Genomic DNA, 18,936 nt, shown 5'->3' with positions numbered 1-18,936 from the left:
TAATTTTTGTAAGCTAGGTAACTTTTGTACCAGTTAAGCTGATTTCTCTTTTAATTTTTACAAATGTAATTTCATTTTTATACACTGCTACCAGAAATTGAGAGCACTGTTAAAGCTAGGCCATATGGACCTAATGAAGTAATGAGTAATGTGTGGGACTCGGATCCGTAGGCAGTACGTAGGCTTCATATTAGAGTGTGATGAGAGTTTGTGATGGAAGAATTAATATTTACTGTCATAATAATGACGTTATATATATGATTATGAAAGATTTACATATCTTCTAGATATCATCTTATACCCATTTTGATTTGGATCACACTTGTCAATATATATCATTCATATTAACTTATTCTACACACTTCTATACTTCAGACATACGGTGGTTCTGATTTGGATCATACTTGTTAAACCAGCTACAGCATACAGTATATCATTGCTTGTTTTGTTTCCAAATGCTCATTTATTTCTCTAACTGAATGCCATTACCAAGTTACAGTTTCACTTTGTTCAAGAAATGTAATAATTTGTAGTTTTGTACTCAGCGTACAATAAAGATAAACAAATTTAACCAAACATCACATTTATCATGCATGCATGTTTCCTCTTTTGTTGTTGTACATATAATTCAACACTTGTGTACTTTTAACACGATTTTCCCTTCCTTATTGTTTTACCAATTATACCTTCATGAGTTTATGCATCTAATGTTTGTTTTAGTTTCCTTCATGTTAATGTGTTTTATATACCCATGGACTATGTATTTTGGCTCTATTGTGCACAAGAGATCATGGGCCAGAAAGATTTGGAGCTGAAGAATCAAAACAATTTTATTATTAGGGAGGATAAGGTACTATGAGGTCAGTGAAGTGAGAATTATGCTCCAGTAGTGGTTACGTATTTGATGAGCATCTTGACAATGTCCTTGGAGACCTTTGAGCTAGAGTCCTTAAGGTTCTTAATCCTGCCTTCTGTTTCATCATCTAAACGTTTTGTAATTGCTTCTTGATCCGTCTGAAACAAAAGGTAATGAATGAGTACAAATCAATATCTCACTAGCTGGTTTTGTTTTGATGTTGATTAATTACCCCAGAAACTTGTGTTTGATACTCTTCTTCTAATTTGGACCTGTACTCTTCCATCTCCCTCTCAGCCTCGTCTTTCGCTTGCTTCATTCTTGCTAGTTTTGCTGATCATTGATCCATCCATGAACACAAGAAAATGAATAGCTAGCCAAAAAAGATTCAAAACCAAAATCTTACTATTGGAGCCATGAAACAGTAAAGGGGAATGACTATACCGGTCCTCGCAGCCGAAACAATCCGTCCCGCTTCTTGTTCAGCAGTTAAAAGCATCTGAATCCCACCTTGGCCTCTTAAAGAATCCATGGCTTATGTTCTCTTCAAATACAATGAAAGTACTTGTGTTTATTCTTCTGAAAATTTTGGTGTGAGAGATGGAATTTGTAGGTATAAGCCTCTTTGGTTATGGTTTAGTTAGATGGGGAGTGTTTTTCTCCTTGGTTATTGGAGTTAGTTTTTGACTCTTTTTTTTTCTTCTTCAAATTAGAATATTTTTAGAAAACAATGTGTGATTCCAGGGTGAGTGTGGATTTTTGTTACAACATACTATATATAGAGTCACAACTGACTACAAATCATCCGATCCAGAGACGAGAGGTAATATACATGTATCTACGATTAAAAACATTTTGTGGAACAAAGTTGATAATTAAACTGTAAATTAAAAGAAATTACAACAATATGTGACTCTAAAATATATCTAGATAAAATTAATGATCCATTAACTTTCTTATGTTTTCCTTTATTTGTGAGAAGCAATATGTGTTTCTCTTCGAAATTCTTGTATTAAGAGTTAAAACACCTTGAAATAAAAGTTATACTACCATCATAGTTCATACTCATATATATGATCAAAGAAAAACTATATTATCAACATTAATCCTTTAGTAGCCAGCTCAAAGACGTCATTTTCACTGATATAAATGCAAAATATATAAAAAGCAGGATGGAGAATGCCCAAAACTAAATTAACTAATACATCATGCACATGCAGTTGCATAATTACTCTTTGGATAGTCCAAATGTGCATGATATACTTTGCATTTAATTTTCCACCACGCATTTCCCTCTTAGAAAAAAGAGAGAATTAAAACTGTCACACCCATACGGCCATACAAATTGTATATCAACATAGACAAGTCGTTCGAGTTTTGAAAACAAATTTGTTTTCCTCAATGTATCTATTTGTAAAAGATCATGTAAATAAATTAGTTCACAAAAATATGAATAGGATGTGGTTGTTTTCGGTTATCCTTATAACGTCTTGTATTCTTGGATTTAAGGCGGTGATAGTAGTCGCAGCAGGAGCGGTTGCCATAATTGCGTTTAATGCGGCGATACTCTGGTTAAAGATCTGGTTGATGTTTGATTGCCATACTTTGATGTTTTTCTTTCCTTTTAGTTTGTTATTTTTTGTTCTTTTACAAAATAGTTCTTAGAACTTTTCTTTTTGATACAGAGGATTTTTTACTCGATTAAAAACTTTTTTTTTGTTTTGTTAATTTGTTAAGGATTTATAAGTTTATTGAAACTTAAGAATAATAAGATGATATTCTAGATACTTTTCAAATAGAAAATGGGATCACATTATATGTATTGTATATCGAAGGTGTCACGATAAATAAGTTGTTGAAAACATAATCAACAGCACATGGTGAGTTTTTTAACCCACCATTGTCGTATATATATATATATATCTATCTAATGAATACTTGCTTATATATACCAAGATATAAATTAAAGGGTATCATGTAACGATGAAGAAGATATATAATGGGACATATAATCATATCAATTTCTTGGGTTATGAGTGTTTGATCGTTGGTTGTTCATTTCAGAATCTTAAAGAAGTAAATTAGTTGCGCATAAGTAAAAGGGACTGCAAATGGGAATTTACTTACACCTAGGAATGTATAATAACGATTAATTAAAAAGAATAACATCAGGGGTATACATTTACATGTACATATGCATACACACATAGATTTGTGTATCAAGTAATAAAGCATAGAGATATCACATGATCTTAGTGATATTCAAACAAAGCAGGAACTTCCCTGAGTTCATTTTCTTGAAAATTAAATGTCATATACAAACCATCACCCGCGCGCGTGTTTAGGCTTCCATCACTTGGAGATATAGATAATCATATAATTATTAATGTATTATTTTCATAGAAATTATGTATATATTTTTCCAAAATTTGTTACTGGTTTTAGTTTCTTAGTTAATTGTGTACATGCATATTGCTAGTTTCCTCTTCTTGGACAAAAAGTTGATATCCTACTTTAATTTTGATCAAATGAGAAATCGGCAACATATACTAGAGACTAAATATATATTATATGGAAAATATAATCAAAATGCAAGTTTAAAATGTGGAAAAAAAGTCGAATCAGGAGAATATATGAGATATATGTAATGGATATAACAACTGCATGGAATCGTAAAACTTTGGTCACTTCATAGGACTTGACTATGCATCATTCGGGACCAGCCAAAAAACATGTAAGCTTGACAACTGGACCCCTACCACCACACTATAAGCTCATCGGTCATCAGTCATCACCACAACCAACTCAAAGAATTCTTCTCCTTCTTGACTTTGCGTTTTTTTCAAATATGTAGTTAATTAGATAGACTAAGTTCTATATATAGTCTGAAACTTGCTAAAATTAATCTTCAAGTTTCTTCTTTTTAAAAAAGAATATGAAAGCTATCAAATAGAAATATATAAAAAATTATTATTTTTAACATATACTGTTTACAGTTATTTTTTTATGTTAAAAAATATATTTCTTAAGTTTTTTATATGAATAAAAGAGAATTCTTCTCTTCTCGAACTGATGGTAGAGGTTGAATCTTCTTAATCCAGCGGTCATATACATTTTTAGTCCAAACAAACATGTGAACGCGTTTTGACATAAATACAATCATCAATTCATCATCGTATAATACTAATTTCCTTTGAAAAAAAAAATATACTAATTTCCTTCCATTAACGCCTTTTTCTATCGATAAGTTAATTAACATCATGTTTGACTCCATTGTAGTGGTGGCGATGTGTTGAAGTTTTGAAAGGGGTAGGCATTTTTGGTTTACATGTAGTTTAGGTTTGGTGTAAACTATAGTTGAGTTCTGACCAAAAATAGTTTGGTACAGTTCAATTTATTCGGTCAGAGTTTCATTTGGTTTTTGTAAGAATTTATATTTATAACTGATGATATAAATGAACCATTTTACCACAATATATAGATAATTATATTTATGAATACAAGGAACATACTTAGGAATGGACATTTCAATAATTAAAAAAAAAAAATCAAACAAATCTGATTCAGTGATTGCATTTTTTTATTCAGTTGATGTATACACTTAGAACATTTAAATATATATAGGATAGGAGTAGTTGAATTATCTGTGTAAGCGTTGACTATTACAGTTTACAAAACTGAGTCTTAAATGACGTATTCAAAAGATTCCTCTAACATGCAAAATCTTTACACGAAAATAGACACTTGTTTGTTCTTTTCACCATTGGTAAACCTTTGAAATTCCATTACGTTTACCGTGAACAAAATAACGAACCGAGAAAACTACGCAAGTAATTAATTACCAACATAATTTGGTAAAACTAAACACAATCCCAAAATAAAAGCGAGTGATCAGACTCTAATAAGAGAGTCATTAATTAGCTAGGGTCACACCATAAACGTACACGTAGAGCTTCACACCAAACAATTCTCGCTGAAACCAATAAACTTGGTCTTATATGTCTTCTTTCATTTAATGTCTCTCACACTTCTCTCATCTCCCTTCCCCTCTAACCACTTTCCTCCCTTAATTCCTCTCCCTATATTTATTTTTCTCTTGTTTTCCCATTCATTTGACTCTCCAACTAATTATACACACTCACCACTTTAAGGTGAAAAAATGCAGCCGTCCGGTGATCCAACGCCGGAGAAAGACAAGGCGCAGCCAAAAGTGTCACTGCTGAAGCTCTTCTCATTCGCAGATTTCTATGATTGCGTTCTCATGACCCTCGGATCCATCGGAGCGTGCATTCATGGCGCCTCGGTTCCTATCTTTTTCATCTTCTTTGGCAAACTCATCAATATTATTGGTCTTGCGTATCTTTTCCCTAAACAAGCCTCTCACAGAGTCGCCAAGGTTTGTCTATATTTTCATTTATATTCATTTTTCCTTAATTATGAAATAGCTCGAATTTTTACAACAAAATAAGACTTGAGATTCATAGCAAGATTAGTAATTTTTCAGCAGATTAAAATTAAATAATTATGTAATCCAAATCTAATTCGAATGAACTGTGCTAATTATCCGTGATTATGTTTGTTCGGCTAACAATTTTTACCTTTTTGGTGCAGTACTCACTGGATTTTGTATATCTAAGTGTGGCTATACTATTCTCATCATGGTTAGGTAAATAAATTTAAGCATTAATCTCTCTGTGTTATATAATTAGTTTTTAGTTATAAATTTGAAGTTAGTAAATAAGTAAATAATGGAAACAGAGGTTGCATGTTGGATGCATACGGGAGAGAGGCAAGCGGCGAAGATGAGGAGAGCTTATCTCCGGTCGATGTTAAGCCAAGACATAAGCTTATTCGACACTGAAGCTTCCACCGGAGAAGTCATCTCCGCCATCACCTCCGACATCCTCGTCGTCCAAGATGCTCTCTCCGAGAAGGTACATCTTTTAACCGAATCAAACCGGTATTGAGTTATTTATTATTTTATTTTTTTATAACATTTTGTGTTAGCTGAATTATTAGATTCGTTAATAAACCAGTTTTTTTTTTTTTTTTTTTTTTTTTTTTTTTTGTGGTACCCATTAGTAAATGAATGCTATTGGATTTTTTTTTTAATCTATATCTAGTTATCTACACAAAATAATTATTTGTCAAATACCTACTAAAGTTTGCTAATTAAGGCATGGCCTCGGTCGATCAAATCTATATAGGCATTTAGGTTGTTAAATTTTCAAATCTTTTACATGGCTTGTTTTTTCCCCACATGGCTTGATTACTGTGAAATACATCAATGGCTTAATCCAATAATGCTAAACATTAATTTTTTTCTTTCTGCATTAATAAAGAATTTTTTCTCTTCTCATAACTCTCTAAACATATTCTAGCATTCTTCATTTTTCTGAGACTGCATAGTATTTTGTATATGCCTTTAATTTCTTTTTATATGAAACTTTTCGGTCCCTGATGCAAAAATAATAAATGCATTGTCTTTAATTCGGTTATAGCTGCAAAATGCATTTATAAAGGCAGTTGAGTTTGATACAATTTAATTTATATTTTAAATTTTGACCTATATTTTGGTTCTTTACAGCTAGCTAGCCACAAAACAGTTTGATCCGCTTAAATTTCAAATTTTCAGTGTGATGACACAAATCCGGTTGATCATTTATGACAAATTGTCTGGATTATTACCGGTATATTTGGTTGCAGGTAGGGAATTTCTTGCACTACATAAGCCGGTTCATAGCCGGTTTTGCAATTGGATTTACTAGTGTATGGCAAATAAGTCTCGTCACTTTATCCATAGTCCCCTTAATCGCTTTAGCCGGCGGTATCTACGCGTTTGTCGCCATCGGACTTATCGCCCGTGTCCGGAAATCATACATCAAGGCCGGTGAGATTGCGGAAGAGGTTGGTTACTTCTCGGACAAGAAATCTTTTAATTTTATTCTTCATAAAAATGTCTAGTGTTCTGGTGATAATCCAATAAAAAAAATCCAATAGCATCATATATCTCTGTGATAATTCAGGTGATTGGGAATGTGAGGACCGTACAAGCATTCACCGGTGAAGAAAGGGCGGTAAGATTATACCGAGAAGCTCTGGAGAACACGTACAAGTACGGGAGAAAAGCCGGTTTAACCAAAGGACTAGGTCTTGGATCGTTGCATTGTGTCTTGTTTCTGTCTTGGGCCTTGCTCGTATGGTTTACAAGCATTGTGGTTCACAAGGATATCGCCAATGGTGGCAAATCATTCACTACCATGCTCAACGTTGTTATCGCTGGCCTGTAATATTCTTGTCCTATTTGCTTTCACTCCACGTTTTCTTTTTATGGATCATAAAGTTTTTGTGTAGGTCTCTTGGACAAGCGGCGCCAGATATTTCTGCATTTGTGCGGGCAAAAGCAGCTGCTTATCCGATTTTCAAGATGATTGAACGGAACACGATGGCGAAAGCTAGCGCAAGATCCAGTCGTAAACTTGGGAAAATAGACGGGCACATTCAATTTAAGGACGTGAACTTCAGTTACCCATCTCGCCCTGATGTGGTGATCTTTGACAAACTAAACTTAGCTATCCCTGCCGGGAAAATTGTGGCACTTGTTGGAGGAAGCGGGTCAGGTAAAAGTACGGTCATATCTTTGATCGAGCGGTTCTACGAACCTATTTCTGGAGCAGTGTTGCTAGACGGGAACAATATCAACGAGCTGAATATTAAGTGGTTAAGGGGACAGATTGGTTTGGTTAACCAAGAACCAGCTCTTTTTGCAACAACGATTACCGAGAACATTATGTATGGCAAAAATGACGCGACAGCTGAGGATATTGCCCGTGCTGCAAAGCTCTCGGAAGCAATTTCGTTCATCCGCAACCTCCCTGAAGGATTTGATACTCAGGTCAGTCAGTTGGATACCTTCGAATACAAAAAACAACTATAGACCCTAGATTAGATTTTTACCTTAGGGCACAAGAAACATCTACAAACCCTAAAACTCTGTTTTTTCACTCATAGGTCGGCTTTTGTTCGGAGAGGGAATCCATAACTCGACCGGATGGGGCCGATCCATCAAAAAGGGTGAAAGTAAAACCGGGACGTCTATACGCTATGATCCGTCCGGACTGGATGTACGGTGTATGTGGCACGATATGTGCATTTATCGCTGGATCTCAGATGCCCCTTTTCGCACTTGGAGTCTCGCAAGCCTTAGTTTCCTACTACAATAGTTGGGATGAGACTCAAAAAGAGATCAAGAAGATAGCTATCCTCTTCTGCTGCGCCTCTGTCATCACCCTAATAGTCTACACCATTGAGCATGTCTGCTTCGGTACTATGGGAGAGCGTCTCACTCTTCGTGTCCGCGAAAATATGTTTAGAGGTTCGTCTCAGCGCAAGTTTTATATCAAATAAATAAATTTTACAAATATCTCATTTTTTTTGTTATGTGATATGTTGTTCTGTTTTTGGTTTTGTAGCGATCTTGAAGAACGAAATTGGGTGGTTCGATGAGGTGGACAACACAAGCTCAATGTTGGCATCGCGGCTTGAGAGTGATGCGACTTTGCTTAAAACCATAGTGGTCGATAGGTCGACGATTCTACTCCAGAACTTAGGTCTTGTTGTGACCTCTTTCATCATCGCCTTCATACTTAACTGGCGTCTCACTCTTGTCGTCTTGGCCACATTCCCATTGGTTATAAGCGGCCATATCAGTGAGGTAACGTACGCACCGTTTTGCCACTTTTTGAATGAATGTTTGCGTTGGTGTTTATGTTTTCTGTTATATTTGTAGAAACTTTTCATGCAAGGATATGGAGGAGACTTGAGCAAAGCATACCTAAAGGCCAACATGTTGGCAGGAGAATCTGTTAGCAACATCCGCACGGTCGCCGCCTTTTGTGCTGAGGAAAAGATTCTAGAACTTTACTCAAGAGAGCTTATAGAACCTTCCAAAAGTTCTTTCAGGCGTGGACAAATTGCTGGACTTTTCTATGGTATCTCTCAGTTCTTCATTTTCTCTTCATATGGCCTCGCCCTCTGGTATGTCTCTCTCTCTATGCGCACAGTTTTAAAATAGAATCTAATTGTAAAGACTGAAACTGTCAGTTTTGATTTTATAGGTACGGATCAACTTTGATGGACAAAGGATTAGCGGGCTTCAAATCAGTGATGAAAACATTCATGGTTTTGATTGTGACGGCGTTAGCTATGGGTGAGACATTGGCTCTAGCTCCGGATCTTCTAAAAGGAAACCAAATGGTTGCGTCCGTGTTCGAGATCTTAGACCGGAAAACTCAGATCGTTGGAGAAACCAGCGAGGAGCTGACTAATGTGGAAGGCACGATTGAGCTCAAAGGCGTCCACTTTAGCTACCCTTCAAGACCGGATGTTGTAATTTTTCGGGACTTTGATCTGATAGTTCGTTCTGGAAAGAGCATGGCGCTAGTGGGACAGAGTGGATCCGGTAAAAGTTCTGTCATTTCACTCATTCTCCGGTTCTATGATCCCACTGCCGGAAAAGTCATGATAGAGGGTGAGTGCATTTGACTTAGAACTCTGAACACAAAATTTCTTGGGTCTCAAGATATCTCTGAACACCAAGGTTTCTTGCATCAAAAGAAAGTCTTTGTTTAGCTGAATAAGCTTTTTTTTTTCTTTTCTTATCCCAATTTCAGGAAAAGACATCAGGAAACTAGATTTGAAAGCACTGAGGAAACATATTGGTCTGGTTCAACAAGAACCTGCACTTTTCGCCACAACAATCTACGAGAACATTTTGTATGGAAACGAAGGAGCATCTCAATCTGAAGTCATCGAATCAGCTATGCTCGCAAACGCTCACAGCTTCATCACCTCTCTTCCAGAAGGTTACTCTACCAAAGTTGGTGAACGTGGTGTTCAGATGTCAGGCGGTCAGAGACAAAGGATTGCTATCGCTAGAGCCATCCTCAAGAATCCAGCGATTCTATTACTTGACGAAGCCACAAGCGCTTTGGACGTTGAATCTGAACGTGTGGTAAGTTTCTTTACCATTAGACGTTTCTATAGTTTTTATTCCACATGGAGTTTATGAGTTTACAACGTTGAATTTACTAGGTACAACAAGCATTGGATCGGTTAATGACTAATCGGACAACGGTGGTGGTTGCTCACCGGCTATCGACAATCAAGAACGCTGACACAATAAGTGTATTACATGGAGGTAAGATCGTAGAGCAAGGCAGCCACCGTAAACTCGTTCTGAACAAGACTGGTCCTTATTTTAAACTCATCAGTCTTCAGCAGCAGCAACAACCTTAAGTACACTATACTTTATTTCTTTTAAAACTCTTCATCTTTTTTTTTTTTTTTTTTGTGAAAAATATTGAGCATATATATATTCTCATTCAATGTGATAATATATTTCTTATATCAATCATCTTGATTCAACGTTGGCGATTTTACATGCGACTATAAATGAAATAAAAAAAGCAATGAAATCCAAAATTATCACATGTATTTGGGATTTAGCTATTATTGACCAATGTCTTTATCATCAAAAACGTTTCACTGCAACATTCTCTAAAGCATAATAGATCAACAAAAGGACAAGTTTGATCATTGAATGGGATTGGGGACTCAGGAATCTCCAGAATTCATGTCCCTACAAAATGACAATCCCCTTTTCAACAAGCATTATCATAGGGTTTATATTTGATAAAATATTTTTAATTTTTTTTTTCGTTTTTCGGCACAATGTCCGCTTTTTATTTTAAAAAAACTGTTTCATTAATCGTTTGCTTACTCTACTTTGCTTTGGATTAAAAAAAAAATTGTAACTAGGAAAAATAGTAAAGCGAAAAGAAAAAACACAATTAAAGGTGACAGACGAATGTTTGCCAAAAAAAAAAAAAAAAAAAGACAGACGAATAAAATTAATAAAAAAGGAAAAACAATATTTGGAAAAGTATGAAAGTTTCTAAAGTATATCATTCAGTGTGAGAAAAAATTCATCTCCACCTTCTCCGGTGAGATATTCTTGTTAGCAAATAAAAGGACCCCGGTAACTGCCGCTCACTGACTTCGTCTTCCTCCACCTCCGATCCGTTGATTAACGAGACGCAGTTAGAGAGACCGAGAACCATGGGAAACGGAACCTCAACGGAGACGAAGGAATCGCGCCGATCGAAGATGCGACAGAAGATTAAGAACTTTCGTAGCCGCCGTCTTCGTCGTCCAGGATCCGGAAGCGTCTCCGGATTAGTCAGTCAGAGATCTGTGAGCGCTGAGGATTTCGCCGGCATTGCTCTTCTTACTCTCATCGGCGTACGGGCTTTTACTTTTTTTTTTTTTTCTCTCCCCCTTCCTTTTTGATTTTGTTTCTTCTCGTCAACGTTCACTGCGTATTTCGATTAACGATATGGTCATGTGCTCTCTTCGTTTTCGCTCTTTTTGGCATCTTCTCTTTAGGCGGAGATGAAGTTCAAGGACAAGTGGCTCGCCTGTGTTTCCTTCGGGGAACAAACATTCCGTTCCGGAATTTCAGATTCGTATGTTCCCGAAAAACTCTTCCCATTCGATTTTTGAAACTCTTCTCGTATTTTTTTTGAATCTTGTACTTAACAACTCTTTCTGATGATTTTGCAGTACGGATAAGCCGATTTGGAACTCGGTAAGAGAACTCTCGATTACTGTTCTTTTTTTGTTTGTTTTCTACAGCTTTGTGAGAATACTTGGGGTTCATCGGTTTTGAGTTTTATGTATATATAGGAGAAGAAGCTCCTCATGGAGAAAAATGGACCAAGTCTGGCTAGAATTTCAGTATTTGAGGTGTGAAGTCATATCAGATTTTTACTTTATTCTTTCTAGATTTGTCTTTTTAGCCATTTGATCAGTTGAGATGATTTCTTTTTCTTGATGCAGACCAATAGGCTCTTGAAGAACAATATCATAGGTTATTGTGAGCTTGATCTACTTGAATTTGTAGTTCAGGTCAGCTATTAAAGTTTGTTTTCTCCATATGAAAGCTGTTTAAGTTCTTCTACTGATTAGTCAGTGTATTGATTAGACATTGCATTGTCGTGAATGGTAAATCAGCGAGAACATTGTTTGTTGACATATTTGTTCTGCTTCTCTTTTATAAAATGTGATATAGGAACCTGACTCTACTTGCAAGTCATTTGACCTGTTAGATCCGGCTTCATCTAATGTTGTTGGCACCATGTTCATTTCATGCTCCGTTGAGGTATGCAATATGTTGAAATTTAATCAGTACATTAACGAATGGAGTGGGAATGGTTTTGTGATTTTTGGTTGCTAACACTCTCAGGATCCTGTTGAAACTGAGACATGCTTCGCGAAGCGTATTTTGTCCATAGTGGTATGCTTTACTTTATTTTTCACTCAGTCTGTTCTGGTCTTGTGAAGTTTTGTGATGATATCCTTTTAGCATGGTACAATTTTATTTTTTCTGAAATTTCCAATGATTGATTATAAAGACATCTTTAACCAGATTTCCTTGTGTTCATTTTTTATTGTACTATCTATTTTGGTATGAAACTTCTTTCAATTAAGAAGCCTTGAGCTACCTTATTCTTTTCACTGCCTCCTTGAGCAGTTTCTTTTCTATGGAACATTATGCATCATGTAGCCTTTATAATTGATTGTTGGAGTTCTTCACCTAAGCGCAGGACTATGACGAAGATGGAACACTCTCATTCTCAGAGTTCTCTGATCTAATGAATGCTTTTGGGAATGTAGTGGCTGCTGACAAGGTTTGACATTCAGCAACTTTGTCACCTCTATTTGTTGTGCGTGCTTATGCATATGTATCTGTTTCCGAGTGTTTAGTGGACCTAGCCTTTGAAATTTCAAGTACCAAAAGTTGTTGTCCTTGGCATTCTAATATAGATAATGTTAGATTGCTGCATTTTTCTGAGGGAACGTTTGATGTTTTCACTGACTTGTTACCAGAAAGAGGAGTTGTTCAAAGCTGCTGACCTGAATGGAGATGGTTCTGTTACAATTGATGAGTTGGCTGCACTTCTTGCCGTTCAACAGGAACAGTAATAACAATATATGCATTACCTATGTTAAGAACTTTTGTTTATACATATTGATTTTATACATCCTTGAATCCCAGTAATTTGCATGCATCTATTGCAGGGAGCCAATTATAAATAGTTGTCCGGTTTGTGGTGAGGCTCTTCAACTTGACAAGCTCAATGCAATGATCCATATGACTCTCTGTTTTGACGAAGGAACCGGTAATCAAACGATGACTGGAGGGTTCTTAACTGATAGGCAGGCTTCATATGGGTTAGAATTCTCACATTTTTGTAGCTTCTAAACATACATTCTAAGTACTTTTTATATATTTCGCTTGATCAATCAATTTTAACATTTCGTCAGATGGATGTTCAAACTAAGTGAATGGACTCATCTATCGACTTATGATGTTGGCTTGAATACTGGCTCGAGTGCTTCACATATCGTGGTATCTTTCCCTTCTAACTCTTTTTTTTATGTCATGATAAGCATTTAATATGGAGGCAGATTCTCACGGTTGTCTGATTTTTATTTTCTTTAAATCCTGTAAACTTCAGCATATCCTGGCTTGAGGAGAACCTAATGGTTTTTTTTACATTCATCAATTTTTGTGGTTTTCGTTTGAGTATCCCTTAATGTCTCATGCAAATCCACTTAAAGTATATTTACTTTAATTGATTTTTGCTTTAGGTGATTGATCGGAAGACTAAGAGGCTTGTGGAAGAGTTGATTGATTCAAAGATTGTTATGTCGATGAGAGCTATTTACCAGTCAAAAATTGGACTACGCCTTATGGACCAAGGTAACCACCTGGGCCTACTACTTCTGTAATGCACCTGGCTATAGTGCCATTGTGATCAATATTTGTTGTTATTCTGCGCTTGCTTTGATCCCTCGAGCTACACGTTCTTGTCATTGTACAAAGCAAATAAGTCTTCCTTAAATCCCCTTGATGCAGGAGCAAAAGAGATTTTGCAGAACCTTTCTGAAAAGCAGGGGAAGAAAATGAACACTGTTGAATCTGCTCAAAATATACCCAGCTTTCTCGAGTTTTTCAAGGTGTGAATTCTTTTTTTTTGTTAAGTTATTATGTGTCAAATGGCTGTTGAGTTTAAGCCTGACACAACTTGGCTTGGGTTCGAGTTTAGCAATACCTGTTTGAAATGTGATATTGATATAGTGCTATGCGGCACAAAATATCTTATAAAAATAACGGAATTCGATATTACTATTGGGATTTGAGACACCATGTGAATACCTCTGACATAGATCAGTCGACAGTCCTCTCTTATGCTTTATATATAAATTCATAACAATGACTAGGTTGAAATTGCTTCCCTAGATCTCTTAGGTTTTAAACTGCATCGCCCTCCTTTTGTAAGTTTACATGAAGGCCGAAGATTGAACCATTTGTTTGTTGCAGGATCAAATAAACATGGCCGAAGTCAAGTATCCTCTGGACCATTTTAAGGTATGCAAAGCCAATAATTGACAATATGACTTTCTACAAAAAGTTAAAAACATATTAGTTTGTGACTAGCCATAAAATAAAATGCAAGTGAGAATGAGCTAAATCTAAGCGTCTAAGCAAAATCCTTTGCAGTCTATATCGAGAACGGAAAACACCCTTAAGAATTTGGTTAACTGTAAGCTTGTGTGGTTTTCATGGATTTGAAAGATGGTCATCACTCATCTCACTTGCAGACGTTCAATGAATTCTTCATACGGGAGTTAAAGCCTGGTGCAAGACCAATTGCTTGCATGGATCAGGATGATGTTGCTGTATCTGCTGCTGATTGTCGATTAATGGCGTTTCAGTCGGTGGATGATAGCACACGGTTCTGGATCAAGGTAAACCGGCCTCTAGAGTAGCTATAATATAGTAATTCTGCAAGCTAGGCATCTGTATAATTGAATAAATCGTTACATAATTTATGCAGCTAATAACTTGCAACACCGCCTAAGGCTGCAAATGGTTGCTTAAAATTGAAAATATGAGTTGAACAAAATTGAGTTGGAAAATATTCAACCCATTCATCTCCAAAATAGTGGTTGAACAAGTTGAACATTTTTGCTGTAGGATTAGTTTATTTTTTCAACTTTTTAGATTGAATGGGTTGAATAGATTTTTCCAACTTCTTCAACCTCTTCCAATCAAATGGTGAAACTTGGTTGAATAATTTTTTTCAACTCCTTCAACCTTTTCAATTGTGCAACCATTTGCACCCTAAATGTTACTATTCTAAAATTTTCAACCGATTTCGATATTGTTAGGGCCGAAAGTTCTCAATTAAAGGCCTCCTTGGGAAGGATGTGAATTCGGATCCTTTCCTTGATGGATCTTTGGTGATATTCCGATTGGCTCCACAGGTACGACAAGATTGCATGCTTCATGTCGTTCGATCAAAAGCTAAAAACTCACAGTTGTTTTTATTAGCTCACTAATGCATTTATTAATCTGTTACAGGACTATCATCGTTTTCATTCCCCCGTCACTGGTGTCATTGAAAAGTTTGTCAATGTTTCTGGAAGCTTATATACAGTATGTACTCATCCATCTGCCTTTTTACATTGAAGAGTTTCATTTTTCTCTTCTGGATTTTCTTATTGGAGATACTTTCGTATCCTTGCTTCTCAGGTTAATCCAATTGCAGTCAATAGCAAGTACTGTAATGTGTTCACTGAGAATAAACGGACAATCGTAATTATATCAACAGAAGAGTTTGGAAAGGTTTGTCATCTCATCATATAAGATAATACACTAACCTTTTATCTGGGTCTGTTGATGCAAATTATTTCTCAGTTGTCTCTTGTGATTAATGCTATGAACTCAAAACAATGCTGTAATTTATAAACAAAGCTGTATAATGAAATCTGATCTTCTCACAGAACTTGACCTTGGCCAATGTCTGTAACAGGTCGCATTTGTTGCAATTGGAGCAACAATGGTTGGAAGCATCGCCTTTGTTAGAAAAGAGGGAGACCATGTGAAGAAAGGGGATGAGGTAAGCAATTCTGAACCTCTTTTTATAATTGAAAATACTGTATGTAATAGTTTTGCCACTAATTTAACCTTTTCTTTTTCCAGCTTGGTTACTTTTCCTTTGGTGGAAGCACCGTTATATGTGTCTTTGAAAAGGTTAGCTTCTAATTTCTAACTATCTTTTTTTGTATGCTAAATAGAAAAAAGAATCTCAAAACCCTCATCACCCATAAAACACTTTATGCTTAATCTCTTCTAAGCTCCAATAGCCGAAAAATTGAATTATATACTTCCATTACCATAGAATTTTAGTTTCTTGATTTGAAAATCTTGTGACTATAGATCATTGATTTTCATAATACCGTCCCATGATGAGTGCTTGCATCTGCATCAACCTTACCTTTCACGTGACACGTATTGCAGGACTCAATTAAGATTGATGAGGATCTCTTAGCTAACAGCGCTAGGTCCTTGGAGACATTAGTTACTGTTGGAATGCAACTGGGTGTTTCCTTTCCAAAGCTTGAAAACTGTGTTATTGAACCCTGAACTGCTTCAAACTATGTGAGTTAGTACGAAACGACGAATATTTGGTTTGGTTTGATTTGATTACGTTACTCTTTTCCATCAAGAATTTAATTCCTCAGTTTGATACACAATGACGTTGCTCTGTATATATAACACCAGTATTTCCGGGGTACCGATACTTGTCAATATTTACTGTTTCGGTTTTTGTTAAGTGTTTTGGCTAGGTGACACTTTTACATGCAATGATGCAGATATGGTTAAACACATGTCCTTTTTTTATAGCCATCTTAATGAAGAGACTTTGTCTGTATAACTCTCTCTATTCTTTTTTTACCTCTCTATCTCTGTCTCTCTCCCTCTCTCTCTCTCATTCTCTGCTGAGTTGATCTTACTAAAGCACAAATGGCGTGGACAAATGCTAAGATGAGTCTAGCTTTGTCTTTGCTTACGGTTTTCCTCCGTGTCTCTCTTGCTGATCTCAAAGTCGGGTTTTACTCCAATACATGTCCTCAAGCTGAGTCAATCATTAGGCGAGTTGTCTCCGGAGCTGCTCTTTCCGACCCTAACCTCCCAGCCATACTTCTACGGCTCCATTTCCATGACTGCTTTGTTGAGGTACAATGCACTTTCCTCCTCTTTGCTTTCTACTATTGCTGTTATGCTTATACTGTAGTTTTAATTACACATTTCAGGGATGTGATGGCTCGATCCTCGTGAACAACGGAGCAATCTCTGAAAAGAATGCATTTGGGCATGAAGGCGTTAGAGGATTTGAGATAGTAGAAGCCGCCAAAGCCGAGCTTGAAAGTGCATGCCCCGGTGTTGTCTCCTGCTCAGACATTGTTGCCTTGGCTGCACGTGATGCCATATCTTTGGTAAATAATAAATTAGAGATAAAGGAAAAAAACCTTTCGATCTTGCTCTATTTTCTTCTCCGTTGTGATAAATTTGTATAATACAGGCAAATGGACCAGCGTATGAGGTGCCAACTGGACGGAGAGACGGTCGTGTTTCGAACATGTCGCTGGCTATGGACATGCCTGAGATCAGTGACTCGATTCAGATACTTAAGGCTAAGTTCATGCAGAAGGGACTCAACGCCAAAGAGCTCGTGCTTCTCAGTGGTATGTATCTTTTCTCCTTCGTCTTTCTCTCTCATTCATGTTTGTTTGGTGGTTTGGGAATATCTCGAGGTTTTTGGTTCGAAGTTCAAGTTATATGATTTTCATTTCCTGAACCCGTGATGTGTTTCGCATGTTTCGTCTGTTTCCTCTTCTCTTCGTGTGTTGGTGTCACGTGCTTTCGTCCGTTACCAAATTCTGGTTGACCAATAAAAAAAAAAAACTTTTTTGGATTTTTTTCAAGCCTAAGCCAACAGTGTTTTCTTCCTCGGTTAAAAGTTCTCGTAAGCCTTTCAACTTACTTTAGGCACTTTTGCATGAATTTGTATTTTAATTCAACTACAAGAGTGAGTGTGTTGTATAAGGAAGATGTGGTTTGATTCTGTCATCTAAACCACTAAATCGGGCATGGCCCAGAAATGTCATCATTCACACAAAAATAGGCCTGTTATAGGATCGGCGTTTAATCGGACAAAACGTCATAAATATCTATCGGGTCATTCTTTAGAGTAGAGACTTTAGGGTTAGATCATCAACGTGCACGTGTGACCAACAAACATAAGAAACTATCTACATGCACGAGTCTAATATACGGTAGTGACTAGTGATCAACTGATCATGCTTTTCAAACCTGCTCTCAGTTTAAGAAAGAAAAATAACGAAAGTGTTTCAGCTTTATAAGAAATCAGAAGATCTAAAATTGAGCGGTCCCATTTTTCATTAATTCCAATAATTTTTTTTCTCAACCGTATCAGCTGCTCACACTATCGGAACAACGGCCTGCTTCTTCATGACCAAACGCCTCTACGATTTCTTACCCGGTGGGCAACCTGATCCGACCATCAATCCGGTATTCCTACCCGAATTAACCTCTCAGTGCCCACAAAATGGTGACGTAAACGTTCGGGTACCAATGGACCGGATCAGTGAACGGCTATTCGACAAGCAGATTCTGCAAAACATAAAGGATGGTTTCGCTGTGCTTCAGACCGATGCAGGTCTTTACGAAGATGTAGCAACTAGACGGGTTGTGGATTCCTATCTTGGGATGCTAAATCCGTTCTTTGGGGCAACATTCGAGTCTGATTTTGTAAAGGCAATAGTGAAGATGGGGAAGATTGGTGTGAAGACTGGTTCTAAAGGAGATATTCGACAGGTTTGCTCGGCCTTTAATTGAGAGAGTAAGCAATGAAATTGAAACTGTTGAATTTCTTATACTCGAAAAAAATGTTTTGATCTTTGACTCCAAAATATATTTAGGCAAAAAAATGCTTAAACAAAAATAATATTAATGCATGGTACATTACATTAAATGGGTGACAACATAATGGAAAGAAAAAAAGGCAAATATAAAAAGGATGATAAAACAAACTGTAAAGAGAATTGTATATTAAAAAGGATATTGAGTAATAGTTAAACTATTG

At 36.4% G+C, this 18,936-nt stretch overlaps 4 protein-coding genes across 5 annotated transcripts; 3 read left to right on the top strand and 1 right to left on the bottom strand.

The window, feature by feature from the left end:
• Nucleotides 1-804: 804 nt before the first annotated feature.
• On the bottom strand, nucleotides 805-1,458 carry LOC104717660 (V-type proton ATPase subunit G3). The gene is made up of 3 exons (XM_010435268.3): nucleotides 1,301-1,458; nucleotides 1,089-1,189; nucleotides 805-1,014 (listed from the first exon to the last, which is right to left on the bottom strand). The coding sequence occupies exons 1-3, from the start codon at nucleotides 1,386-1,388 to the stop codon at nucleotides 877-879; spliced, it is 327 nt and encodes a 108-aa protein (XP_010433570.2). The 5' UTR covers nucleotides 1,389-1,458; the 3' UTR covers nucleotides 805-876.
• A 3,379-nt stretch (nucleotides 1,459-4,837) lies between these two features.
• On the top strand, nucleotides 4,838-10,268 carry LOC104720113 (ABC transporter B family member 2). 2 transcript variants are annotated; one of them, XM_087469809.1, is made up of 12 exons: nucleotides 4,838-5,252; nucleotides 5,468-5,522; nucleotides 5,615-5,790; nucleotides 6,563-6,763; nucleotides 6,883-7,142; nucleotides 7,211-7,751; nucleotides 7,868-8,231; nucleotides 8,329-8,570; nucleotides 8,646-8,893; nucleotides 8,974-9,386; nucleotides 9,529-9,869; nucleotides 9,950-10,268. In XM_087469809.1, the coding sequence occupies exons 1-12, from the start codon at nucleotides 5,016-5,018 to the stop codon at nucleotides 10,151-10,153; spliced, it is 3,282 nt and encodes a 1,093-aa protein (XP_087325935.1). In that variant the 5' UTR covers nucleotides 4,838-5,015; the 3' UTR covers nucleotides 10,154-10,268. The 2 variants fall into 2 exon arrangements, with proteins under 2 accessions (XP_087325935.1, XP_087325936.1); XM_087469810.1 differs by having other exon boundaries at nucleotides 4,971-5,252; nucleotides 6,883-7,125.
• A 360-nt stretch (nucleotides 10,269-10,628) lies between these two features.
• Nucleotides 10,629-16,701, top strand: LOC104717659 (phosphatidylserine decarboxylase proenzyme 3). The gene is made up of 21 exons (XM_010435266.3): nucleotides 10,629-11,158; nucleotides 11,303-11,382; nucleotides 11,480-11,504; nucleotides 11,603-11,662; nucleotides 11,756-11,824; nucleotides 11,988-12,077; nucleotides 12,162-12,212; nucleotides 12,523-12,606; nucleotides 12,806-12,897; nucleotides 12,998-13,150; nucleotides 13,244-13,328; nucleotides 13,571-13,682; nucleotides 13,839-13,939; nucleotides 14,304-14,351; nucleotides 14,585-14,731; nucleotides 15,155-15,250; nucleotides 15,348-15,422; nucleotides 15,519-15,611; nucleotides 15,799-15,885; nucleotides 15,969-16,019; nucleotides 16,287-16,701. Exons 1-21 carry the CDS (start codon nucleotides 10,976-10,978, stop codon nucleotides 16,410-16,412), a joined length of 1,908 nt encoding a protein of 635 aa, XP_010433568.1. The 5' UTR covers nucleotides 10,629-10,975; the 3' UTR covers nucleotides 16,413-16,701.
• A 92-nt stretch (nucleotides 16,702-16,793) lies between these two features.
• On the top strand, nucleotides 16,794-18,825 carry LOC104717658 (peroxidase 43). The gene is made up of 4 exons (XM_010435265.3): nucleotides 16,794-17,006; nucleotides 17,084-17,266; nucleotides 17,353-17,515; nucleotides 18,268-18,825. The coding sequence occupies exons 1-4, from the start codon at nucleotides 16,794-16,796 to the stop codon at nucleotides 18,687-18,689; spliced, it is 981 nt and encodes a 326-aa protein (XP_010433567.2). The 3' UTR covers nucleotides 18,690-18,825.
• The last annotated feature ends 111 nt before the right edge of the window (nucleotides 18,826-18,936 follow it).

Source organism: Camelina sativa, chromosome 10, assembly GCF_030686135.1.
Source record: "Camelina sativa cultivar CO46 ecotype springtype chromosome 10, ASM3068613v1".
NCBI classification, from domain to species: Eukaryota; Viridiplantae; Streptophyta; class Magnoliopsida; order Brassicales; family Brassicaceae; genus Camelina; species Camelina sativa.
The sequence above is the reverse complement of the archived record's forward strand: the minus strand, read 5'-3'. Positions and strand labels throughout refer to the sequence as shown.